This window comes from Cavia porcellus, unplaced genomic scaffold, assembly GCF_034190915.1.
Source record: "Cavia porcellus strain 051 isolate PalLab524CR breed Dunkin Hartley unplaced genomic scaffold, mCavPor4.1 scaffold_31, whole genome shotgun sequence".
Taxonomy (NCBI): domain Eukaryota; kingdom Metazoa; phylum Chordata; class Mammalia; order Rodentia; family Caviidae; genus Cavia; species Cavia porcellus.
In genome coordinates, this window is record NW_026947514.1 from 45,583,624 (window position 1) to 45,611,208 (window position 27,585).

General features: G+C 41.3%; 1 protein-coding gene across 6 annotated transcripts in view; it reads right to left on the minus strand.

Moving 5' to 3' along the window:
- Rtn1 (reticulon 1) overlaps positions 1 to 27,585 on the minus strand; it is a 294,963-nt gene that overhangs the window by 121,440 nt on the left and 145,938 nt on the right. For all 6 annotated transcript variants that reach the window (XM_063240875.1, XM_063240876.1, XM_063240872.1 and 3 more), the window contains exon 3: positions 24,589 to 25,272. In XM_063240875.1, coding sequence (XP_063096945.1) covers positions 24,589 to 25,272 — 684 coding nt within the window. The remainder of the gene's footprint in view (positions 1 to 24,588; positions 25,273 to 27,585) is intronic.

Here is a 27,585-nt window from a genome sequence, read left to right on the forward strand (position 1 = left end):
ATTCAAACAGTGAGACTGCAAACAGTTGTGTTCAATGATCCAACTAAAAACATTAATATGGTCAGCTATTTAACACCCCTAAACACTCTTGCTGTTGTATCATTTAGAACTCTTTTTTTTTCCCTCTCTTTTTTACAACAAAATTTACACATTTTTGGGTTTTATTACTCCTTAGTTCTTATTACTTTTTTGGGTGGGGGGAGAGAATAAAGTCAAATACGGCAAAACAAAGCTGTCAGTGAAACCAAGGATAGACATAGCACATGATGTAAAACAGAGTACAAGGTTATCAACAATGGTTATCAACAATGTCTCTTGTTTCCTTAAAAAGAATTGTCTATGTCATTATATATTGTAAAGTTGAACAAAACAGTAGAGAACAAGACCAATAAAACTTAAGCATTGTAAACATTACAGGATTTCCAAAGGAGACAATAGTCAAACCAGAATGGGCATCTTAGTGAATCTTATTGCCTTCAAAGTAGTTGCCTATACCCTCAAACTTGATACTATCATACCGAATGGAACAGAGTCTAATCAGTCAAAACAAGATATTGGGAGTATTACAGGACTTCAAAACAAGTTAATAGGAAATCAAAAAAGTTACTATTATATACCCTGCTAATTTTTTTAATTTTTCCCCTTAATTTAAAAAAACATAAAAAATAACTAAATAATTTTTTAATGAATAAGGCAGAGATTGAGATAAAACAGGACATAACAATATAACAATACAGGTCAAAGCATGACTGTTTCAGCAACCTAGTGGTTCATCACCAAATAACCCGACTTAATAGTAGTTACCATAGTGTCTGTCTTTTTCCTTGAAATATTGGAATAAAACTTCATATACTATAGTTTCAAGTATTTCATATCAAAAAGCCCAGAATAAAGCCTTTCCAATTAATAAGTGAAAACTTTATGAGGCTTCAAGGCCACATAATGGGGAATCATGATTACCACTTATTTTTATATATTTGAATCATTACTTACATTAGGGAAACTATTCAGTATTCATACATGCGAGATTGATTTATTTCACTTATGAGTATGGTCTGAAGCTGTGCCCATTTATTGATAAATATCTCAATGTGATCCTTCTTTATAGCTGAATAATACTCCATTGTATAGAAACACCACAACTTTTTTATCCATTCCTCAGTTGATGGACACTTGGGTTGTTTCCAAGATCTGGCGATTACAAATTGTGCTGCTATAAACATAGGTGCACATATATCACTGTGGTATGATGCTTTCAGTTCTTCTGGGAATATGCCTAGGAGTGGAATAGCTGGAATAAATGGGATTTCCAATCCCAGCTTTTTGAGAAATCTCCAGACTGACCTCCACAAAGGCTGCACAAGTCTACACTCCCACCAACAGTGCAGGAGAGTTTCTTTTTCCCCACAGCCTCTCCAGCATTTGGTGTTGTTGGTTTTCTTGATCCTGGCCATTCTTTCAGGAGTGAGATGGTATCTCAGTGTGGTTTTAATTTGCATTTCTCTAATGACCAATGATGATGAATATTTTTTCATGTATTTATTTGCCATTTGCATTTCTTCATCCGAGAAGTGCGTACTCATCTCAGATGCCCATTTTTGGATTGGATCTTTGAATTTTGGGGGTCTGAGTTTTTTTAATTCTTTATATGTTTTAGACAAGAGTCCCTTGTCTGAGAGAGAGTTCACTAAAATCTTTTCCCAGTTTGTGGGTTTTCTTTTTACCATGCTGGAGATTTGTTTTGACATGCAGAAACTTTTTAATAAGAAGTGGTCCCAGCTATTGATTCTGGGAAGTATTTCCCGTGCGGTTTGAGTCCTGTTCATGAATTCTCTACCTACTCCTATGTCTTCAAGGTTTCTACCCAATTTGTCTTCCAATAGATTTAGTGTTTCTGTTTTAATATTCAGATCTGTGATCCATTTAGATTTTAATTTAGTACATGGTGATAGGCTTGGGTCTAGCTTTAGTTTTCGGCAAATGGAGAGCCAGTTTTTCCAGCACCATTTATTAAAGAGACTGCCATTCTTCCAGTGAACCTGCTTGGCTACTTTATCAAAGATAAGGTGGTTGAGTGTGTTTGTAGTTGTGGTTGTATCTTCTAATCTATTCCATTGATCTTCGGCTCTGTTTTGATTCCAATACCATGTTGATTTAACTACAGATGCTTTGTAGTACAACTTCAAGTCAGGGATTGTGATGCCTCCTGCTTTGTCTTTGCTGCTTAGAATGACCTTTGTTATTCTAGGTCTCTTCTAGTTCCAGATGAATTTTAGGAGTGATTTCTCTAGATTTATAAGGTATGTTGATGGTATTTTTCTTGGGATTGCATTGAATCTGTATAACAGTTTTGGGAGGATGGCCGTTTTCACAATGTTTGTTCTTCCTATCCATGGGCAAGGGATGTCTTTCCATTTACTGAGATCATCTTCAATTTCTTTATTCAGTGTATTATAATTTTCCCTGTATAGGTCTTTCACTTCTTTTGTAAGAGTAATTCCTAAATATTTCATTTTTTTGCTTGCTAATGTGAAGAGTGCAGTTTCTCTTATTTCCCTCTCTGTAATTTTGTTGTTAGTGTCTATAGGAATGCTATTGATTTCTGAGTATTGATTTTGTATCCAGCCACATTATTGAATTTATTTATTGTATCTAAGAGTCTTTCAATGGAGTTTAGGGGGTCTTCTATGTAGAGTATCATGTCATCTGCAAACAATGATAATTTAACTTCTTCTTTTCCTATCTTTACCCCTTTTATTTCTCTCTTTTGCCTAATTGCTCTGGCTAGTACTTCCAGTACTATATTAAATAGGAGTGGTGATAAAGGACATCCTTGTCTTGTGCCTAATTTTAAAGTAAAGGCTTTCAATTTTTGGCCATATTGAGGTAAAGACCATCTATTCCAATTTTCTGTAAAGTTCTTATCATGAATAAATGTTGGACCTTATCAAAGGCTTTTTCCACATCTATAGAAATGATCATGTGATTCTTACTTTTGGCTTTATTGATATGGTGGACTACATTTATTGATTTATGTATGTTGAACCATCCTTGCATTCCTGGGATGAATCCCACTTGGTCATGGTGTATAATCTTCTTGATGATTTGCTGGATCCTATTAGCCAATATTTTATTGAGGATTTTTGCATCTGTGTTCATTAAGGAGATCGGTCTATAGTTCTCTTTTTTAGTTGGGTCTTTCTCAGGTTTTGGTACTAGAGTAATATTTGCTTCCAGGAATGACTTAGGAAGGATTGCTTCCCTTTCAATTTCATTTAATAGTTTGAGGAGTGTTGGCATTAGGTCTTCTTTGTATTTCTTGTAGAATTCTGCAGTGAATCCATCTGGGCCTGGGCTCTTCTTTGTAGGTAAGGACTTAATTATATTTTCAATTTCATTAACAGAGATTGGGTTATTCAACAGTTTTACATCCTCCTGATCTAGGTTTGGTACTTCATGTGTTTCTAAGAATCTGTCTATTTCTTCTGTGTTATCAAACTTTTGAGAGTAGAGGTTTTCGAAATAGGTGTTGATGATCTGTATTTCTATTGGGTCTGTAGTCATTTTACCTTTTTCATTTCTTATTGCATGAATTTGAGCTTTTTCTTCCCTTTTTAAAATAAGGTTGGCTAGGGGCTTATCGATTTTATTTATTCTTTCAAAGAACCAACTCTTTGATTCATTGATTCTTTGGATTGTTTTCTTAGTCTCTATTGCATTGATTTCTGCTCTGATTTTTATAATTTCCTCTCTTCTTTGGGCTTTGAGCTTGACTTGCTCTTTTTTTTGTAGCTGTTTGAGGTGTAGCATCAAGTTATTTATTTGTATTCATTCTGTTTTCCTGATGTGGGAACTCAGTGCAATAAATTTTCCTCTCAGGACGGCTTTCATTGCATCCCACAAATTCCGGTAAGTTGTATCTGCATTTTCATTTTCTTCTGGGTATTGTTTAATTTCTTCTTTAATTTCTTCTGTGACTCACTGATTACTCAAGAGTGTGTTATTCAGTTTCCAGGTGTTTGCAAGATTTTTGCAATATGTTTTATCATTAATTTCTAATTTCAGAGCGCGATGATCTGATAACATGCAAGGGATGTTTCAACTCTTTTGCATTTGTTTAAATACGTTCTGTGAGCTAATATATGGTCTATTTTAGAGAATGATCCATGGACTGCTGAGAAGAATGTGTATTCTGATGTTGTTGGGTGGAACATTCTGTATATGTCTATCAAATCCATTTGTTCTCAGGTGTGATTCAGTTTTGTTATTTCTTTGCTCATTTTCTGTCTGGTTGATCTGTCCCTTGGTGTCAATGGCATATTAAGGTCTCCTGTTACAATTGTGTTACTGATAATGAGTTTTCATTTCTGTTAATAATTGTTTTATATAACTGGGTGCTCTGGAGTTTGGTGCGTATATATTTAAGATAGTTATCTCTTCCTCTTGGAGTTTTCCCTTACGAGTATGTAGTGACCTTCTTTGTCCTTTATGGTCATTGTTGGTTTAAAGTTCACGATGTCTGCAAATAGAATGGCTACTCCTGCCTTTTTTTGGATTCCTGGTGCATGAAGTATTGTTTCCATCCTTTGACTTTCAGTCTGTGAGTATCCTTCTGGGTTAGATGGGTTTCCTGTAAACAGCATAAGGTTGGATTTTGTTTCTTGATCCATTCTGCTAGTCTGTTTCTTTTGATTGGTGCATTGAGACTATTTACATTAATGGTTATTACTGTTAAATGCTGGTTTATTGTTGACATGTTATTTCTCTGCTGTTGCATCTTTATCTTTCTGTTTAATTATCTGCTTTGCTTAGTGGTTTTTTCCTTTGTGTATCTAAACTGTCTTTCAATATTTTTGGCAGGGTTGGTTTAGTGTTCATGAAGTTCTTCAGCTGTTTTTGTCATGGAAGTATCGTATTTCACCATCAATTTTGAATGATAGTTTTTCAGGATACATCAGTCTAGGTTGGAAATCATTTTGCTTTAGGATCTGGAATACTTCACTCCATGCTGTTCTTGACTTTATTGTTTGTGCTGAGAAGTCTGCTGTGATTCTGATAGGTTTTCCTTTATAAGTGATCTGTCTTTTCTCTCTGACAGCTTTTAATAATCTATTGTTGTGCTGGATTTCTGGGATGGTGATTATTATATGTCTGGGTGTAGTTTTATTTTGGTTATGACTATTTGGAGTTCTATATGCTTCACTGATCCTGATGTCAGTTTCTGATCTCATGCTTGGGTAATTTTCAGCTATTACTTCTCTAAATATCCTCTTGACATCCTTTATGTTGTCTCCTTCTTTTTCATTAATCCCTATCATTCTTATGTTATTTTTCTTTGCATCGCCTTGGAGTTGTTGAATTGTTGTTTCCTGATTCCTTTTTACTTTTAAAAGATCTTTCCTTTCCTGTTCACTAGCTGCAATCCTGTCTTCAAGGTCTGAAATTCTATCTTCACTTTCATGAAGGCGGTTTTTACAACTTTCAATGGAGTTTTTTTATTTCCTGTCTATCTCTGTGCATCTGCATTATGTATTCTGTTTGTTTCTTATATTGCTCGTCTAGGGATTCTATCTTTTTGTTTAGTTCCTCCAATTTTTTATCTGTGTTTTCTTTAGATATATTCAGAATTTCTTTCATTTCTTTTATCATTTCATCTTTTACCTGGGAGATTATTTTGAGTTTGAATTTCTTTAAAGCTTCCTGGAGTTGCTTGTTAATTCCAGTAGCTATTGTGTCCGATATTTGAGGTGAATGGCATATATTTTCTTCTATATACATTGCTCCTAGGGTTTCTTGAGATGGGCTGTAGGTTTGAGGTTGTAATTTGGTTTTTTGTTTTGTCATTTTCCTATATTTCTGTGTTTCAAGTGTTACTTGAAAGCTTCTTCAGGGTCTGTTGGAAATCCCCTTCTATGTTTGCAGCTCCTGAGACTCTGGCACCCTGTTACCCCAAGCCTCTGGACCTGCAGAACCAATGTCCCTCCTCTGCCTGTTCAGAACTCTGCAGTTCCAGATAAGCTGGGCCTCAGGGACACTGTGCGCCCACCTGCCCTTTGGAAGCTCCACAGCTCTCCAAGTGCAGCTGGAATGCGGAGGCGGATGTAGCCGCCTCAAACCCGCCTCTCCACTTCACTGCACCCGGAAGCATGGAGGGTCCCAAACAGTCTGGGCTTTGGGCAGAGTGTGCTGAGCACTCACCACTGGCCACGGTGCCTCTGGAACCTGCGATCCTCCCCTGCTTGCTGAGATATCCACAGTCCTCCAGACACACGGGGAGGCTGATGCAGGCACCCAGGTCCACCCAGCCCCTCCTCTGCACACCAATGTTGAGGTGCGGGAGTCCCAAACAGGCTGGGCTCAGGGGATAGCGTGCACCCGCCTACTTGTTGGAAGCTCCACAGTTCTCCAAGTGCAGCCGGGACGGGGAGACGGATGTAGAGGCCTCAAACCCACTTCTCCACTTCACTGCACCCAGAAGCCTGGAGGGTCCCAAACAGTCTGGAATTTGGGCAGAGTGCGCTGAGCACTCACCACTGGCCGCGGTGCCTCTGGAACCTGCGATCCTCCCCTGCTTGCTGAGATATCCAGTCCTCCAGACACACGGGGAGGCTGATGCAGGCACCCAGATCCGCCCAGCCCCTCCTCTGCACACCGATGTTGAGGTGCAGGTGTCCCAAACAGGCTGGGCTCAGGGAATAGCGTGCACCTGCCTACTTGTTGGAAGCTCCACAGTTCTCCAAGTGCAGTCGGGTTGGGGAGGCGGATGTAGAGGAGAATTTTCTTTCTTAGCAACCTCAACATTTTAGAAAAGTCTGTTAAAGCATTTATTGGGCCTTCTTAGGCTATGTTATTTAAAATAGTTCCTCCAGCCCATTTTACTATTCATTTCATAGCATATACTCCATCATGTTTATTTATATGTATACTGTCATTCTCTCCATCAACAAAGCATGATAGCTGGGAGTCTGCCTGTTCTTTACCTCATGCCTCTAGGAAAAAAGTGTCTAGAAACAAGCATGGCACCGATCTTGTTCTCAATAATTATTTACACAGCAATGTTACTGAATTGACAAACATTCACTCACTGTTATTTGAAATAAAGCAGAAAGGTCTGAGAATGAGTTAACTGCTCAAAAATTAAAACACAACATGTGCGCACACACATGCACATGCGGCTGGAGCAGAAATCTTCAGGAAACGGATACAGAGAGCCAAAAGAACATATTCCTTTGACAACAGGTTTATCCAGATCAGGGGAAGAAACAGGGCCAATCAGTATGACAGATTAGACCAGGAAAAATAAAAATAAAAAGACTGGCTACAAGTAAACCAGATGGGATAGAATGCTATGAAACTTACAGCAGATGGCACTAAAATATTAAACTAAGATTTCCTTATGCTCTAAGCTGAGTTCTCTATGAGCAGTGAGTGAGAACGTGGTGCCTATTTTTAAACATGCAGATGAAAAATGAATCCGGTATTGTCAAATGCTTTTGCTAAAAACACCTCTAAGCATTAGCACCTAATGTGCTTTTGCACAAAGGAGATGTTAATAATATGCAGAGCAGGTTATGTCTGACAAAACCATCCAGAATGAGAGAGGGGGGAAAAAAGCCCTGTCTCAGGAATTTTTTCAAAAATAGGATCAGTGTGATAAAGCCACGAAAATCTGCTTCTCTGATTTTCATAGCAACAGCAGCAACCCTCAGAAAAACACTCTAAAAAACAGATTTGTTTTTCTTCTTTCTAAATATCTTTGTATGATATTTTTGGATAATGTTGAAATACAACTGACATTGCACAAGGTGTAAACACTCTGCCTGTTCCAAGTATTGGAACACTCTGCTTCAGTATTGGACAGTGGCTCATTTATTTTCTTACTGAACCCACGATGGTGGTTCCATGGGCAACAGTGCAACACATAGCTCTCTGAGGATACCTAGAAAAGTATTGTCAACTGGCCGTCAGCCTCAGAAATACTTACAGGCTGCCAGGAGCTACCTGGTTGGAAAAGGGACTCTGAAGATTTGTAAGTCATGCAATCAACATGGTAAATCATCTCCTTTACAAATATTGTTTGAAAGTTCTCCCTGAAAGGAGTCACAGGTTATTCATTTATTTTATCACTGAATCAGAAGTTTATATTGAGTCCTGGTTACCAAGAAGTCAAGAAGAGAATAAAAAATAGAACCATGTAAACAAGTGAGCAGTGAGGAATTCAATCAAATATTCTGTATGTTTGAAAACTTTTATGATAAAGTATTTAGAATAAGGTAAATGCACCTGATTATCACTTAATGTGCACAGAACTTTTCCTTGCTACATGTTCTTACTATAGTTAATACAGTAGAAGAACACAAATTGAGAATAGTTTGCTCATTGGTCAATTAAAAGTGACCAACTGAAGGAAAAAAATCTCACTAGGAGCATGTTAGGGGAATGTGAATATGAACTGAGAATTTGATGGTATTAAAGTATTTATTAGCTGTAATAATCATCCTGTAGTTACACAAGAAGAATATCTGTACTTTTAAATGCACACAGAGGCATTTAGGGGAATCTTGGTGGTAGTGTCTTAATTTTAAAATGCTTCCTTCAAGAGCAAAAAAAAAAAACCAAACATAACAAGGTGATAACTGTTAAGCCAATACCATTTAATAGAAACTCATTATATTGTTCTGTCTGACCCATGAATGTAATTTTGTATTATAACCTATTTTAAATATCTTGAAAAAAATCAAAACATTAGGTGAAAGTTAAGTATGTTATATATGTATATATGTAATATATATATATATATATATATATATATATATACACATATTTCGTGGATGACAATGATTTGTCAGAGCTTTTGAAATATTTTATGTGGACTTTTGGAGTGAACTGGTTCATGATTATTTTTGAAAACATGGATATGTGGACAAAGAAGATGAAGCAAACTGCACCACACAAGTATGTTATTACAAGAAGCCTCCATATATAGGGATGAAAGGCTGCCTGCATCCTACTGCCTGCCTGCTGCAGTCCATTCACCTTGCAGGAGTCCAGACAGATAAAAGCTTGGCTTGAATTGGAAGCGCAGGGAAGCTCACTTCCTGCTTAGGATAACACAAAGCTTAAAACAAAAATGGGAGTTTTTTGAGCAAAACAGCAATCCTTTAAGGCATTTTATGTAAAGAAATGAATTCACAAGGATTTGCCTACCCAATTTAATGGGGTAATTCCATGTTTATCATTGTGAGAAAAAAATTGAACTTTACTCCCAATATTTCTCCTAACGGGTCTGTTTTGAAGGTAGAATTAAAAGGGCCTTAATCTCCTTTGTGGGCAAAGCTTTGCTTTGTGCCGCAGAGGAGAGGAAGCTGCAAAACTTGAAACTTGGTCCCTATTCAGTCCCATTTCAAGCGAAGGCAGCCTAATAGTTATTTCTGCATAGGAGCTCTGCCCTGGGCATTCTTCTGGGTGAAGGAAAGGCCACCCTGTTGGCTGGCCATAACTCACAGGACCAGAATGGGAGCATAAGCCAAGTGTCAAGCATGAGGAGGAATAATGTCCGCGAGGAAGGTTCAGACAGGGAGATTCACATCAGATAGAGATACAGCAGCTCACTCAGGTCCTCCCCATACTAAGGAACATGAAGACTCAGTGAGTGGCTGCTGATGGCTCCATGAGCAAAGCACAGCTACTACAGCTCTGCCCCACAAGTCCAACACAGAGCTAGATGGAAATGCCAGGCCCAAGAAGACTGATCCCCGAAGGACAGCCAGGCTCGCTGCTACACATGCCCTATGTCCTTGAACAAACCACTCCTGTGACCCAGCTATCTAGCTGTAACTAGTACAGAACACACAACCTGATCAGAGAAGCTGATCATCATCACTGCCATTTACAACGGTGTCAGGTATTCCATTAACCCAAGCACTTAAAAGTATCATTCAGCTGAAATTATTCCTAACATTGTGAAGGTGAGGCTTGGGCAATTTTAGGCCAGTAAAATGCAGGACCTAGGTTTAAACCCAAATCTTTCTTATTCCAGAGCTGATGCCTTAATCATGAATAACGCTGCCTGTATCTAAAGTAGCCTTCCTATCAAACTTTGTTTCAAAGTGGGTTTGACTGTATTCACAATAACAAGACTCACTCATGTGGAAAATCTTTCATGTGTTTGGAGTTATAGTTTCAGTAAACTGGTCTTGCATAGTTCAGCAACAACAACATAGGCCCATAGTGACATCACTCTGTCAACTGAAATCCATTATTGATGACATTGGCTAAAACTGTGAAAGCATCTTTCTCTGCTGGCTACACTTGCCCTTTCTTACAGTGATCACTCCAGGAGTGCAGAACCAAGAAGTAAATGCTCTTTCTGAGTAACAGTCGGTGATCCACATACAGTGTTTTCTTAATTGACCCATTATCCTTACTTAATCTTTCACTGGATTTAATAACACTTAAATGAGCTTCAGGAAAAAGAGTACAAACTATAAAACATACTGACATACAATTAAACTCCATAATATACTTCAGCAGTAGCTTCTCCTATGTGTCTGAAGTCACCATTCATTTACTCGTCAAATGTTTATGGAAGCCTCACTACCAGGCTTCATTATACTCACCAGAGAACAACAATGAACAAAAACCTATGGCCTCAAAGGCCTAAATTTAGTTGGAAGGCATAAGCAAACAGATAAATAAGTGAACATAAGGTATATCATGTGCTAGGTGCTAGGAAGAGCTCAAACAAGAGACCACTGTGCAAGAATAATGACTCAGTGCTTATCACACTGCCGGTGTACTCTATGCATCATAATGGACACAGTCCTGTTATTAGTGTTGGCCAAAGGGCCGGGGTAAATGTGACATGTGTCATTTCTAGGAGGAAGCTTTTAAGAGGTAGCGTGTCCCTCTACACTGTTTCCTTTGGCCTGGAAAACCAGGAAACCTCACAAGGACAGTATGTTGCTAGGCAGTGGTATAGAGCAGAGGGAGCTTGGAACCCTCTGTAAACTGGGTGAAGGACTGCGTTTCATGTGAACTAGAAACATGCATCTGTTGAGCAATGCCATTGAAAGTTAGGGATCCACTTCTGATTTCTGGCCTATCAGAGGCAAAAGTGTGTGGGATGCCTGAGACTGGAGAGGGTCAACAAATGGGACCAAAGATTACAAAAACCTATGCATAACAGAGGGGTTAACTTGGACATTGTAAACCTTAGCTGGACATTTAAAGCCACCTACAGAATACTACCATATATTGATCTTTGAACTTTATGTCCTAAGATTATACTTTGGAACATTTAAAGTGGGGCCTGTACATCTATATATTAATACAACACTCATCAGAAAATGATAAATTAGGTCAAGGAGCTTTAAGAATCCTTCTCAGAAGCAACCTGTCCAATATTATACTTGGGAAAAAAGCATATAAGTAAGATCAAGTCAGCTTTACATAAGCTCCTGAAAAACAGTCAAACTGTGCCATGGCAAGAAATCTGTGAAGTTTTTATTTTGAAATTTTGCTCAAAAACCTGTTGCAAAAAGCAAAACAAACTCCCACCCAAAAAATAAAAACCAAAAAAAATGTTGCAGAAAGTATACTTGTATTAAATGAGTAATAAGACCAGATTTTCTAAAGCCCCAACATAAATATTCAAGTAGTAGTAAAATGAGAGACCACACACTCAACCTAAATTATCTCAGGTAACCTTCCTAACAAGGCTGTGATTAGATATTATTTCCTTGGAGAAGATAAAAAAATGGACACATAGATAGGTTAACCTGCCCCAAACCATAGGACTAGAATAGCTGGTAAAAGTAAGACTCAAATCCAGTTGGCCCACGGTTCTTTGTCCCAGTGAAGAGGGATAAGTCATCAAAAGCTACAGTCAAGAGTAAGGAATCCAGACAAGTGGCCACTGCAGGGAAAAGCCCAGGCACAGTCTCAGGGAGCCACTGTCTGCGCCTACTTGAGGATTCCAAGTCTTCATAAAGAAACAGTTCAGAGACCACTGAAGCCTGATGGAAATTTCTATTATATCTACACTTCATGCTTTAATTCTGTGCTCAACAAGCAACAAGAGCTGAGCTCCAACTAAGCCAGAGTCTCCTTGTCCACCTCCAGTGTAAATGTGGAACTCAGCATTGAGGATCAGACCAGACTAGGACAACTGAGAAGATCTCACAAAGAGGAAGTACCACGTAAACCAGTAAGTAAGCTTCACCCAAGCGTGGCCCACTCCTTCAGAGTCTTCTGGAGAACTGTGTCTGTGGCCTGAGTTCACAGCCTTTATATAGGAAGAACCACACACTAGCTAATAGATGCATACAAAAGAACTGGTTTGTCAAATGATATCTGTACACAGCAGACTGTTAACAATGGAGCACAAGAAGGGTGGCATCCAAGCAAAGAGAACACGTTTCGAAAGGGAAATGGGGATACAGCTCAGGGATACTGTGCTCCAAAGGGGCCTTGAGTGTGTGACAGCCTGGAGGATAGGGAGACCTTAGTGGACCCCAAGATGTATGCCTAGTTCTCAATTAAATCTGAGGCAAGACTTAGACAAAAGGACTTCTCAGTTCTCCTATTCTAGAACTTTTGTGCTTCTACTTGCCAAATGAACTAGGTAATTTGGTACAATATTTATAGCAACATTTTTAGAAACAACAATAAAATCTACTGAGGTCAAGACTTTTCTTTTCAAAATATACTCAGAATTACCATACCAGTAATCGTAGCAGTGAGGCTGGTTAGCACTAGCAAAAAATAGTACAAAGGAGAAAGGTATAGAAGAGAAGTAAGAATTGTGAAACTATGCAACTATGGGACAGATGCTCCTTTAAAATATTTTCTAACTGTAGATCTTTCTCAATTTCACATTATATCATAGGTTATCCTCTGAGTCAGGAAGACGCTGGCTAATCTAACAAGTAATCCCAAAACTTCAGTGGCTTAACACAGAAGAAACTCAGTTTTGGCTAACTTCACACATCAGTGTGAAGGTTCATCAATAGGCAACTTTTCACCAAATAATCATCCAGGGACCCTAGTTGCTGAGGACCAACTCAATGAAGTACATAGTAGGCAGTAATTAATATTAATAAATTGGCACAAAAATAAATTGACAGACTGTCCTAGGGGTATATGACTTGTGGCAAAACCCTTGGCTGGGTTAAAAACAGATTTATCTTTAAGCCAATGGCCAGAGCTGAGACTAAGTTTGTGAAGTTATGATGCCTCAAAGCATGATAACATGCAGCTGAAGACTTGACTCATGCAAATTCCTTCTAGCTCAGTAGTTGCAGTTAGCAGACAATCAGGTTACTAGTTAACCATCATCTGCTCCTGTGTGCTTTTTGGAAAAGGTACTGTGAACCTTGACTGTATTAACAATTCACTTCCACCACTTCCTACAACCCAATAGCATACCCCCCAGTCAAGTTTGCACCTAATGAAGGCCAAGAACACCAGCACCTTTTGTCTTAGCCTGCCATTGGACTTTGACATCCTGGGGCCACTGTAACTAAAATCTATGCTTTATTCTGTTGTGGCACCCCTGAGCAGATCAGTGATCCTAGGCCAGGGCCCTGATACCCAGTGCTTCCCCTTGGCCATTCCCTTCTAGAGCTTCCATGTAGGATAAAGGCACAGCAGTATCTCAAATGGGACCTTTTCCCAGGTATGATGCACACTGCCACCACTCAGCTTCCACTGACAAGAATCATGTTCACAGCTTCATCTCACTGCAAAGAGAGCTAGAGAATGTAGTCTGTGAGTGTCTGAGAACAGCCATAACTGTGCTCTGCAGAGCTAGTTATTAGCTGGTTGTAAAACTCCTTACCTTCATCAGCTATAAGTTGAACATACAAAGTTTTAGGGCCAAACAATACATACAATGGTGAGTGCACCTATGTATCATCCTAAAGGCAAACCAGTCTAGACCTGACAGATGAACTGTAAGAGTGAAACTAAAAAGTGACTTTTACAGAGGACTCTGGCCTCAGGATGCAGGGCTGGACTGCAGGACTTCCCTACCAAGGAGGCTGGCTTTGATTCTCAATAAGGGTTCTGAGGGGAAGATGTGATCTTCACAGGAGCCAGAACATAAATTATAAATAAATTATTTGATTTATAATCAAAGTGAAAGCCAAGATGCTTGGGTTTTTAAATTGTAGCACATTTTAATGGAATATATAAAATCTAATCAAAACTTCAGGATTCTATTTTCAGAGAAATAACAAGGGACATAAAATGTAGACTTCAACAAAGACAAAGAAAAAAGTAACAAATTGATGAGACTATTTTATTTATATAAATTTATCTATCTAGAATAAATTTATTTATGGTTTTATTCTCATGTTTGAGAAAACTATGGCTCTATGTAAAATTGATTTAACTATCAATTTTCTAAACTTAAACTTTCTAAAACAGTTAAATGCTTTCCAGGCAATTGGGCTGCATTTCCAGCTGGTTGGCCATGCCAGCACTTAAGGGGCTGTGTGTAATGTGTAGCAAAATAGCATTCCTATTTACCTCAATGTATTTACCTCAATATTCAATAATATTCCTATTTACCTCAATGTACTTTCATGATATTAAATTTTAAAACTTCAAATTCTAAAGTAACTTACTAGAGAAAAATATTTGTTTTCCTTAAAGACAAGTCAACTACCTAAAGTCAATTTAGTTGGAGCACGGGGTAAGAATCGAGAGAGCTTATTTTAAATCTTAGTACTTTTATCATTATGCTACCACCTAGAACAACAGTATCTCCACCCTTGACTTTAATCTCAAATGAGGAAGTTAATCCAAAAACTCCAATAAGTAGTAAATGTTCATAAATTCTACATGGTGTCAGTTTCTGTTTAGGTAAATGCCAAATGGTATTTAAAATTAATTCCGATAAAAATCAAAATTAAAATTATTCTGATAAAAATGAAAGTACTCACTTAAAATATTTCTTAAATCTCTGTCCTTGTGTGTGATACAAGGAAAATAGAGATGATGATCTCAATAACCAATCATCACCTAAACATTCCAGACATGTGGACACTGTAAAATCATTCAAAGATCTCTTGTATCATAATCCAAGCTATGTATACATTTTATGGAGGCTTGGAGTGAGGTTAAAAATTATTTGCTTCACAACCACTGGATGGCAACAGACATTAAGAGTAGGTGGAAATAATCAACAGAGAAGCCAATTTTTTATTTATTTGATTTCCTTGGGATTTTTAGATGGAGAAGCAGATCTAGAGATGTCAGAGAAAAGTGAGCAAGTGCTAGTTTGAAAGTAAAATAATTAGGTTTTGAAATACATGTTCTACTTTTGCAAATTCTATCTGTATCTGCAATTATGTCCCTGGAGATTTCAGTATTAAACTAAGAGTTCTTTGTGCATGAAATACCTACCAGAAGGGAAGCATGAAATCAGAATACTGTATGTACTAGAATATGCAGTTTTTCACAAAAACATTTATTAGTCATATTGAGATTCTGTAGATCACACATACCACTCTGTATTTGAGATCAGAAGTCTACAGTGCAACCCCACTCGTCCTCTAGCCTTATGCCTTTTATCATGAATTTTCAGAGTTATGGACAGAGGCCACTCAGAGAATCCTCTGACGCAAGCAGTCCCAAACTCCTAGGACAGTAAACAGTTAATTGCTCTGTGTCCCACGACATCCTTCCAAGGTCTTTGGTCTTTGCCAGGGCTCTATGGGGAGGGAATATTAGGGAACATCTTGGAGATCCTGAGTTGGGCTCAGGGTTCTCTTTTGACAAATTGCTTCTCATGTGAATGACTCCAACATATGCTGAGATTCCTTACTTAGAAACACAAAATAGTCCCATTGAGTTCCTAATCCTCTTTCCCTTCTACCTGCCCCAGACTTCCACAAGAAAGAGAACAGTCCCCTTTCATTCAGGTTTACCTGTCAGAGGAGGAGCATTCCTCAGGCCTCTGTTAACGCGGAGGGGGGGGGGGTAGACTCAGGATGGCTGAGTAAACCACAAAGACGGTTGTCAGCCATGCCCTTGAGCTGAAGCACAAGTGCCCTGGCTCACTGGACCTTTCAGGTCCACACAGACAGTTCGCTTTAAAGCTACCTTTCCTGTGACTTCAACTTGTGTTCTCTGGCAGGTTTCTGGATTTTTTTTTGCCTGGTGATATAATGTGGAATCATACTTTAGACATTCTGAAGCTTTTGTGATTTCCTAGCCCTACCCAAGCTTGTCTCTAATTATTGAAATAATCCATTTATTCTTCCACAATCCTTACCCAATTCACCACACATCTCATATAAGCTTCATAGGTACCACATCTGACCTTCATTCTAGCTCCAGTTACATGTATCCAAATGTCACTGTCACGTAAACACACTTACTTCCCAGACGCATGCTCAACCACTGAAAGATATTAGATACAATGCTCCAACTGCAAAGGCATTTCAGTACCAACATAACTTGATGGATGATTCCCAACAGCTGACTAAAAACAATGACTAACAAAGCAGCACCAGCTTTTGCATTTGTTTGTAATCACCACGTTGATAAAAACTGAAACAAAATTAAGAACTATTGGGGATAAAGTCACCCCCACCAAAGCATGAGTAAATTCGTTTAAGTCAGTCTCCAAAAGCTGGTATTTCAAATATATCTATTTCTATCTCCATTGCTATCATTCTTTCAGTCACTAGCATCTCATTCCTGCTTCCTAATTCGTCTCCTCATTTCCAAGCTTGTTTTCCTCCAAACTTTTCTTCCTACTGTAGACACAATGATCACACCACTTCTTCACTTAAAAATCTTTCAGTGGCCTCTTCAAATGCTTAGGAAAGACCAACTCAGTATCCGAGAATGTGCGTGAAAGGGAACTGTCAACTGCCCGACCCCATCGCTTGTCCCGTTATCCTTTGCCAGTCTGGCTACATCAATTCTTTTTCTCATTCCTGGAATATATCCAGAACTTTCCTGCCTGTGGCCTTTGCATTTTCTATCACCTGGAATTTCATTTAATCAGCTTTCATCACAGATTACTCCTCAGTTTCTTCATTTCAGAGACCTTTTTTGACCTTCACATCTAAACGCCATCCTCCACCAAGTACTCTCTCACACCACACTGCTGACTTCCTTTTCCATGTCTGCCCCTCCCCTGCCTGGATAAAGACCTAGGGATGGTGGTTCACGTCTGCCTTGTTCACCACTACATTGCATGTGTCAGCCCACAGTATGCCACATTGGTTAAATCCGGGGGAGGGATGAATGGAGGAAGGTCTGGCTATAGCACAGCTGGCAGAACCTTGAGTAAAACTATGCTGCTTATATTTCGAGAGTGTTTTGTAATGTTGCAAAAATAGAATCAAGACAGGCAAATACAGTATCTGTGAGTATCCCACTCAAATTATTAGAAACTGAGATTAGCATTTGAAAGGGTTGAGGAATCTGCTGGAGCTCATTTTGGCTCTGAAAATTAAAAGCATGGAATTATATCTTCCAAGCTTGATTACCAATAATGAAAATGATTCATGTGAGGGTTAAGTGACTTGAGCAGAGTCAGGATCACCACCTATGTACCGTTATTGTTTCATGGAGATACCAAAATGTTTGCCATCTATGAACTCCATCTCTACAGATATGCTCAAGGTGGACTTGAATCCATAGTAGGAGCTAGTCTATGCCCCACTCTGTGTCCAGACCAAATTTACTAATGGGTTGCAGTTAACTATGTCCCCAGATTTATTACAGATGTCTAAAAACCTTTTTTGGACCTTTATATCTACTCTTGAGAAGTGTCAAGAATATCCCTAGAAATATTAAGTGCTGGAACCCAACAAGATTTGGAACAATTCTATCTAAGGCTAAAGAGGATTCTGCCTTCTGCTCCTCCCTCCAATATCCTGAAGTCATTATTTATGCATTTGAACATGCTAATGTTGTGTTTCAGAAAGAAAAGCCAGTGAATTTAGCTAGCTCCTCAAAATCTTTGAGAATACCTAGCCCAGGAGAACACCTTCTATAATCAACAAAGCCTCATGAAGTAGCTGATGGCTTTGAATCATCTAAAGCAGAGAATTCACTGCCTTCATCTAAGTATTTACATAGCCTGCACCGGCCAGGAGCCAGACCTTACCCAGCAATTATTGGTTCACTTTGTTGAAAACTGGTAACAGAGCAAGGGCTACAGCAGAAGAGCATAAGACTCCAGGATGACTCTGAAACCTGTACACTGGAAGAAGGACACTTCCCTAGAATCTTTACAGTTTCACTTCTGAGTTCAATCTACAGAAGCAAATAAATATGAACCTGTGTAATGGCTGTTTTGCCCGAATATTTATTTTGATTCTCTTCCAAACACTGTGATCCAGAAGCAATATCTGGTATAGTAATAAAAATAACAAACACCATCAATGCCTGACAGTTGCAAATCTACTCTGTATGAACTCCCCACTCAACTGGTAGCTCCTGCAATTTGCTTCCCCAAAGAGACAAACCTCTTCCTGCCGAGCTCATTCTGCTGCAGCTGGTACATATGGAGAGGAAACTACAAGTGAGGAGGGCAGGTGACTCTTTAATCAGAAGACAAAAAAGAGCTGACTCCCCTCAGGTACCTTTAACTAAAACACAGCATTTCTCAGACTGGGTTTTTGGATGATTCTTGTGGGTTCCACTAAGAGAACTTGTGCATTTTGTATTTTTATTTTGATGCTAACTTTTCAAATATTGAGAGCATTCTGGATCATCTGGATGTTAGGACCCCCAGGGAAGTGTTTACACTCAGGTCAGCACTGAGTATTTTTGGCTTTATCTCATGCTAATGGGATCTAGATGCAGTTCTTTAAAATGGCATCAAAGAGCCACAATCATCTGCTCAAATCTTCACTGATATTTTCTAGCTTTTATTTACTGTGAAAATGCAGTAGGAAGGATGTTTATGAGGGATGACACAAATATAGTGAATATTAAATTCAAAAATTACAATAAAAGACACACTGCCATTAATTTCCTCCAAATATACTTCCTTTGCGTTGAACACATTTATTTCATTGTTCTTGCCATTTTCTGAAACAGTTCTGGAAGTCCTCTTCCTTAAGTGGTGTTAGTTGTGTGTCATGACTGCCTTTAAAGTGCTCAACTAATTCTAAATGTTTACCTTGCATGGTGATTTTGACATTGGGGAGGAGCCAGAAGTTGCAGGTACAATGTCAGATCAGGTGACTAAGGTGAATGAAGGCACATGATAATATTTTTATGAGCCAGACTTTCTCCTGGGTAGCACTAACTATATTCCTAATCACAGGTTGGAAAGACACTCAGGAAGAGGATTTTCAGAACTGCTTCAGAAAGTGACAAGAATGATGGGAAAAATGTGTTCAAAGTTGTAGTACTTTGAAATGGGATTAATACAATGTTTTTACCGTAATCAACTTTAAAAATTTAAACTTACTATATCTTGATCATACCTTGTAAATCTCTATGTGTATCCTTATAGATTTATTGACATATGCATATAATTTAGGTTTTGGGGGGGGCTGTCTGCTATAGCATTTCTGTGAGATATTCCTAATAGTATTTTAAAAATATGGACATTTAGAACTGTTATAGCTATGACCAGATACCCTCATAAGGTAGTATTTTGATTCTGAAGGTTACAATCATGGAGATCTGAATGACACTGAAATGACTCATCCGAGAAGGAAAGAAGGAGCAGGTTTTGACAAATGACGTGGATATAATGAATTGGGGAGGTTTACAAGATATCCAACAAGCAACAGAACTCTGATGAGAGGAAGAAGGTGTCACACTTCAAGCAGAGGCTGAAAGCCTGCAGGAGTGATACAACCCTGAGAGCAGGGACACAAGGATACAAGGACAGTCAAGGAAAGGACTCTGGAACAAGCCAGAGGAGCTGGAAGGGACATAGCAAGAGACACTGCAAAAGAGGTAAAAGACCAAGAACAGAACCAGTGTTATAGTTGATACATTGTGTCAACTTGAGACCTTTAGAAGTTTAACTAAGAGATTCAGCAGGGACCCAGGATTTTTACTTTGTAAATATCCTCATGATGTACAAAAAGCGGTCACAGAGATTTTGTGAGTGCTACACCAGCCCTGGAGATGGGGAAGGTGTCCAATGTACAATATAAGAAAGGAAAAGAGGCTTCTTCTCCCCGCTTTTGGCTCTGGCTTCTGCATTAAAGTGTTGCCCCTGTGCCATGCCACCCTGCCTTGGAGCCAAATGATTATGGACTGAAATCTCCAAAAAGTATAAGCTAAATCAACCTTTCTTTCCTTAATTTTGGGTATCAGGTATTTTGTTTCAGCATTGACAGAAAAATAACCAAGACAGAATTTGGTATTGGAGGAGTGGGATTGTTGCCATGACTATTCCTGACCACGTGTTTCAAGAGCCTTTGCGAATGACTTGTGGGAAGAATTTGGAAAAGTTCAGATGGCACCTGAATGTATACAGCTGGAATGCATTAGGCATGGGAGATTCTGGTCAGAGCTCAGAAGATGGGAAGGCTCATAGAAAGCCTGCTGGTAAAGACCAGGCTCATGAGATTTCTGCTGGAAAGAATGACTGAATTGGTTGTTGGGCTCCACATGATGTGTGTTATAGCTTAGCTGAAAGTTTTTCTGCATTTTGCTTGTGTCCACAGACTTTGCCTGAGATGGAGATTAAAGGCAGTGAACTAACTAATCTGGCAAAAGAAATTTCAAGGCAGTCAAATATTGAGACAGTGGCATGGCTATTGTTGGGGGCTTTTTGCCAGATTTATGTTGCGTATCAAGAGCAAAGAAACCAGCAGGATGATTTAATACGTTGTGAGTTTGGCCAAGAAGAAAGCTCCAGTAAAGTTGTGGACTGTAAAGATACAGCTGAGATCTCAATTGCTGAGAAATAACAAAAATAAATAAACAAAAAACATGGCCTGTGGGCATCATGGGAAGAGGTAGTGGGTCCCCATGCTTTGCAGCCTCAAAACTGCAAAAGTAAAAAAACTGTTTGGAGAGAAAGCCATAGAGCACCAAGTCCCATAGTGGTGGGCAGAGGCTACAGGAAGTTGCAAAATGGCAGTGCGACACCAGGTTCCAGAATGGCAAAGACATAGAGAATCCATTCCTCAGAATCAGATTCAGAGTGCCCAGTGATCCAGGCACTCGACCCCTACAGTCAAGACAGAGAAAAGCCTGGCTACTGCTCCACCTGGCAGTAGACCTCAGCATCGTCATCCACATGGCATTGGTTTTAGGTGAATACAGAATGCAAAGTTCTGAGGTTAAAAAGGCTTCCACCACAATTTCAGAAGGCCTGGGAGGCAGGCAGTATGACCCTGAGAGGGCACTTGTGTGAAGCCATGAGTGCTACCACCCACCCTGGGGGAGGTGGCCTGTGTACATATAAAGGAGGAAAAGAGGCTTGCTCTTGTCCCCTTTTGTTCTGGCTGCTGCCTTGAAGCACGGTTCCTAGTGCCAGGCCACCCTGCCTTGGAGCCAGCTCATTATGGATTGAAACTTCCACAACAGTGAGCTAAATAAACCTTTCCTTCCTTCATTTTGGGTGTCAGGTATTTTGTCCCAGCAACAAGAGAAAAGTAATCAAGACAACCAGGAAGGGGAAACATTTGCGCAATAAGGGAAGAAAAGTTCTGAGGAGAGAACGACTTTCACATGTGTTGACATTGTGCTCAATTTTACCATTAAATGAAATACGACAAAATAGTATGTTCAACACGGTATCACTTGTGCAGTAAAAAGTTTACACATGCCTGATTAAAGAAAATTTCCAGAAAGGAGTATGACAATTAAAAAAAATGAGTCTTTGGTTTCTCTGAGAATTAGGAACGAAAGGTAGATGTGGAAACTTAAGTGTATTTTACACTATTTTTTCACAGCTTAAACGTACTATCATAAACATACACTGCTTTCTTATTAATGTTGGAAGGATTGATTTAGCAGTATAACACTAAATGAGCAGAGGGTTAAGCTAACAGGACAGAAAAGATGAGATTGCAAAGAGGTCACATGTTTGGCAAAGAGAATTGTCACTGGTGACTTCTACCAGAATGGCATTAGGAAGAAATGAGACAGCTAGCTGCCACAGGCAAGAACTCTTCCCAAGCTCTCAGGAGCACTACAATCACCAGGGGATCTCATTAGATGAAGATTCTGCTTCTGCAGGTCCTCAGTGGAGGCCCAGATTCCCCATCTGGCAGATTCCCCATCTCTGCCAGGCTCCCATGTGACATTCATGGAGCTGGCCTATAAGCATCATACATGTTCATGATGATGTAATCAGAATGCAAGGACTGGACAAAAACAACACTGTTTCCTAAAGTGTATGATGAACTCACAGGTAGAAGCTAGTAAAACTCTATAATCAAGTACATTTGGTATTAGTGTTTTATTGAGAATGTTTATTGGCTTTTTTGCTCTGATGTTCCTAAGAGTTAGGGCTAGCCATGTAGAAATGAAAATGTAACTACATTTGAAGATGTGGGTGCTGCAAAAATATGGTGCTGCAAGATATCAGAGGTTAGAGCATTCTGTCTCTAATTCAACCTTGGAGGGCTCTGAGAGGTGAGGAAGCTCTCAGAATGGACAGGCAGGGTACATGCACCAATGACCCTGGTGCTCCCCAATGGTACCTGCCATGATGCCATCGATATATCCCTAGATCTATAGGAAATATTTCTAGCCCCTTCTGAAATGCCACTCAGCACAGCAGAATAGCTCCAAAGACTACCGCGATGAGCCATCATATTTGTGAGTACATCAGTATGAATTTAGGCATCCCAATAGCAGGATGTTTGCTCCCCCAAAGTTTGCTTCACCTAATCACACCTAGCAGGAGCACAAGCCTACTGTCCAGTGATAGTGACTTGGGAAAGTATGAGGGAGACCAGACAGCATGATCTCTTTGTACCTGCTGAGATGGCACAGCAGGGATCAGGGGGAGTCTCAGGACTCAGACAACCTGCTGGTAGCTCTGAGTCATCTGACAGGCTCCCCGTGCTTGACTGCCCCAGACAGCCTTTGAGAGCCTCTCCACAGACAGTGCAGCTGAGTAGGCTTCATGGGAAACTAGATTTTAAAGGATCCCCTGGGGCAAGGGAGAGCAGAGGTTTCTCACCCTGGCCTGTCTTTATCTTCTGAAGACTGCCTCTCTCTCCTCTAACTTTTAAACCTGGCAGCAGAGGGTATGAGCCATGTGGGGCAGCTTGTGCAGAGATCTGAATGACCCCAAATTGGTCATAAAAGATTCTCTGAAGTCTGTGTTCACAGCTGCAGCTCTCATTCCCCTAGCTCTTCATTAGATATCTAGTCTGTCAGTCCCAGCTGTGGTACTTGTCTCTCAGATTTACTAGGGAAGGAAATGGGCCTGCAAGAGTCCCTTTACTTTCAGCTCTCAGACTTGCTTTTGAGCATAAACCTGCTTGAACAGCACGGTGCACACAGTGAGTATTTCAGAACCATTAAGGGATGTATTAGAGAGGTGTGCCTGTGCCAGTCAGGCCCACGTGCTACAGGACCTAGGCAACAGAAGGTCATTTCTCTGGATCTCTGCAGGATGGAGGCTTCCTCTGTGTTGGCACAGTGGCAAAAAATTTAAATGAGTATTAATATTCCTTTAAACATACATCATACTGTTAAACTTGTCTTCAGATATTCTCTCTTTCACACACAATACACTAATTCTTAGCAGTTATTTAGGAAATCAGCTCCCATTATGGTGCCCTGTATCTAAGCTGTCAGTAATGGTATAGCACAATTATCTTTTTAATATCATTCCTTTGAACCACTGTGTGCTAATTGTAAAGAATTCAGACACTACTAATCTATAATGAGACAGATCACCCCCTTTATTTTTTTATATGAAGCACTCCAGTTGCCACTAGCACAGAAGTTCACAAAGGCACAGGAATCAGACCCCCAAGGGAAAACCCTACATTAAGTGAAAGTAGACTAGCAAGGTGGAAGGCTCCCTGAAGTGTTACAAAGTTGTTCTAGGTTGTCCCTGTCTTTACCCTAGGCGGTCCATTAGCTAAAACAGAGACCGCAGGGCCTCAGTCATTCGTGACTCTCTGGGTCCTTTCCTGACTTTTGCATGTGATTGCAGTCAAGAAGTCCAGGGTCTGGAAGCTAAGTACCACCTTCCCTGCTCTCTTCATTTGGAGACCTCATCTCCTGATTTCTCATAGGGAGGACACACGGCCAGGCTAAAATCATGCTAACTTATAAGTGACTCTGAAATTAATGTCACCTTTGGATTTGTTTAGAGACAGTAGAAACGGAAACTTTGGTCCCTGTCTTCCAGACCACCTAGGACACAAAAAATTGAGTCGCTCCTCCGGTGAAAGCCAGGATGGAGCACAGCTCCCCTGGCTCCTTCACGGAACGCCCTTGTGCTGGCCAAAGGCTAGGCCAGACTGCTAGACCAGGCCTCAGCCTTGACGGGCCCCCGCTGCCTCTCCCCAGGGCCGGGAAGAGGGAAGGGCGCGGGCCTTTCCCGGGGAACGCGTCCCTCCAGAGGCAGAGGCCAGCTCCGGAGGGCTGGGCAGCGCGGGGTGCGGCGGCCGTTACCTGTCTGCTTGCAGAGCAGCGGCAGCTGGGGGGCGGCGCCGGAGACCTCATCTCCTGATCCCCGCGCTCCAGGGCGCTCGCCGGCCGCCGCGCAGGGTCCGCAGCTGCCGGGCGCCGGGGCTCCGTCGGGGGCTCCGTCCGCGGCTCCGTCGGCGTCCGCGGCTCCGGGGGGCGCGCCCGCGGGGTACCGGAAAGGGCTCTGCTCCTCCGCCAGCAGCTGGCGGGGGGCGCGCGGCTGCTCGCGGCCCAGCTCCAGGGCGCCGGGCCGCGCCGGGGGCGAGTCTTGCTCGCGCTTGGGGCTCCCCTCCGAGGCCGAGGAGGCGTCGCCCGACTCCAGGATGAGCTCGCTGTCCAGCTCGGCCTCGCGCTCCTCGCGCAGGAGGCTGTACTGCACGCCGGGCGAGGCGGGGGAGGGCGGGGGGCCGCCCGCCGGGCCGAAGGCGAACCCCGAGGGCGGCGCGTCCTCGCAGGCCAGCGGCTCCTCCGACACCAGCTCGATCTCCGAGTCCCCCGACTCGGCGCTGCTCGCCTCGTGCTCGGGAGGGCCGGGCGGGCTGGGCAGCCCCGAGCCGGCTGCCGGGGACCCCGCGGCCCCGAAGGGCAGCCCCTTGGCTTCCTCGAGGGCGGTGACGAGCTCGTCCTCCGACACGCCGCCTTTCCCGGGGGACTCCGCCGCAGATGGTTCTGTCGTCCGCAGCAGGAGTCAGAGCCAGGGGTACACACGGACAGACAGATGGACAGAGAGAAGAAACAAAACAGAATTCCATCAGGGAGATGCTTTGCTGTTGCTTGAGAAACATTTAACTCTCATTAGCACAAAAAATGGTCTGTTTCCAGAGCTATGTTGGAAAGGCAGGCCACCTGAACTTCAACGCTATTTACTGTTGTGGCCCAATTAATCAAAGCTTTTCATGCTCATCAGTCGTCATCTAGCTGTTTGAAAAATGACCCAGCATTTCTCACAACAGAAGCCCAGCAACAGAAGTTTTCCTGTTTCAATGCAGCCAAGAGTTTAGAAGTTCATTGTTTTAATTTCTGATTCATTCTCAGAGGGGCTTTTCAACTTCAGACTCCATAAATTAATCTCTAATTGGATCCACCAATATTAATGAATCTGAAAGACACTCATTATTCAGTGTCCATAGCACTTCACGTTTTCTCCTTTCGTAGGATAAGGTTAGGAAATTTGGAGCCTTGGGTGCCATTTGACTTTTGAGCTCCACTTCTCTCTTAAGAACCACTGTTATTACTTTTTTTTTTAGTGGGAAGTGCAGCTCAGTGGAGCAACGTAGGAGATAGCTTTTTTGTGTCCACCAACAGGCTATACAGATGGCCTTAGCACCATCCTGCTGGGCTTCCAACGGTGGCCACCCACTGCCATTCCTTCTCTCCCCGCTCTCCTCTTCAGAAGAGCAGAACCCAGTAGTGGCCTTCAGTCCCCTGGGTGAATGCCTGCCTCACGCCTGACGGTTGTCCAGATGGCCTGAAGGCTGCACCAGCAGTCTTGCTGAGCTTTCCTCCCTTGGATGAATAGACTTGGGATCACCATGGCAACAATGCTCATGAGTTTATTTTGCCTTGTCATAGAGCAAGGCCTTATTTCAGAATATCCTAACAGTGGTCTCTGTCTTTCATACGTGAGAAGAACTGGCTGCCTAAAGCTTTATCCAAAGCATCAAAATTACTGGGGGAGATCTAGGGAGGTAGAGGAATGGATTAGGTCTCCTGTTGCCATAGAGCTGTGAGAGAACAGAGAATCCAATGCATAAAATATTTCATGTTTTTAACATCTATATAGTGGATGTGATGTTAACCATATTTCATTCATCTATTATTGTGAGTCTTCTGTGTGTTAGGCCCTCTGCTATGAACTTAGGCTATAGTAGCGATTGAGGTGAATAACAAGCTGCCTGCTTCTATTCCAGTGGAGTGAACACAATACATAAACAATATACACAACAAATAGATAAAATGTACAGTATGTTAGAAGATGGCAGGGCTATGGGCAAAAGGGGAGACAGGAGAAAAAGGAATGTGGGGACAGGATGGGATGACTTAAATAGGCTTCACCAAGAGGTGACCCTCTGGTCAGCCCTTGAAGAAGGCCAGGAGGTGACTCAGGGTGTTGACCGGACGAAGGGCACCCCAAGTGGAGGGATCAGTAGCAGGCAGGTCTGGAGGTGGGGGCTGCATGGATTTCTCAATGTGAAAAGCAGACTATTGTGCCTGGGGCAGGAACTAAAGAGGGAACTTAAAAGGAGAGGTCAGAGGCAGGGACCTGTCACAGCTCACCTTTTATTCTGAAACAAAAGAGAAGTCATTAGTGGGTTTTGAGTAATGATGTGATTTATTTGAAGCGATTTAAAACAACTACTTCATTATCTCTTTCAAACTCATTTTTAAAGAATTTGTTGTATCATCTTTAGCTCCACTTTTCCAGCAGTAAGCTCTTTAACAAGCCGTGTGCGTGGATCTTTGCTAGGATAGGAACAGCGTAACAGTGACAGTCAGACAGCAGCCCCGTTCTGAATGGCGGGTCAGTGCAGGGAAGAAGGGCCTACCGCCAGTGTCCACAGAGCAGCCGTACCTCCCGAGCACTGCAGGCTGCAGCACCGTCACAGATCCATCTCTCAGCAGCTGCTGGGCTCTAGTGGCCTGTCCATTGCTGTCCTAGCTTTTCTCTTTTATCTCTCTTGGATTAGCTCTGTGCTCTGAGAGGCTCAGTCTCTTATATAAAAGATCCCATCCCCTCTGGTTTCTGGCTGTTTCTGGCCAACAGGAAGCATCAGAAGGCAGGGAGAACAGCCATGTTGAGATGCTCATGGCACTGCTGCTCCAGCTTTTGGTGGCTTCAGCCATGCCATCCCTCCCTGCACCTGCTCCTTTAGGTCTAGGGGTATAATGTTCTCTGGTGCTAAGGCTTCACCATCCTTTGCTCATTCTTTTAGCCATCTTTACACAGCTGGGAATAGGCCCTTCCTTAAAATCTTCAGTTAC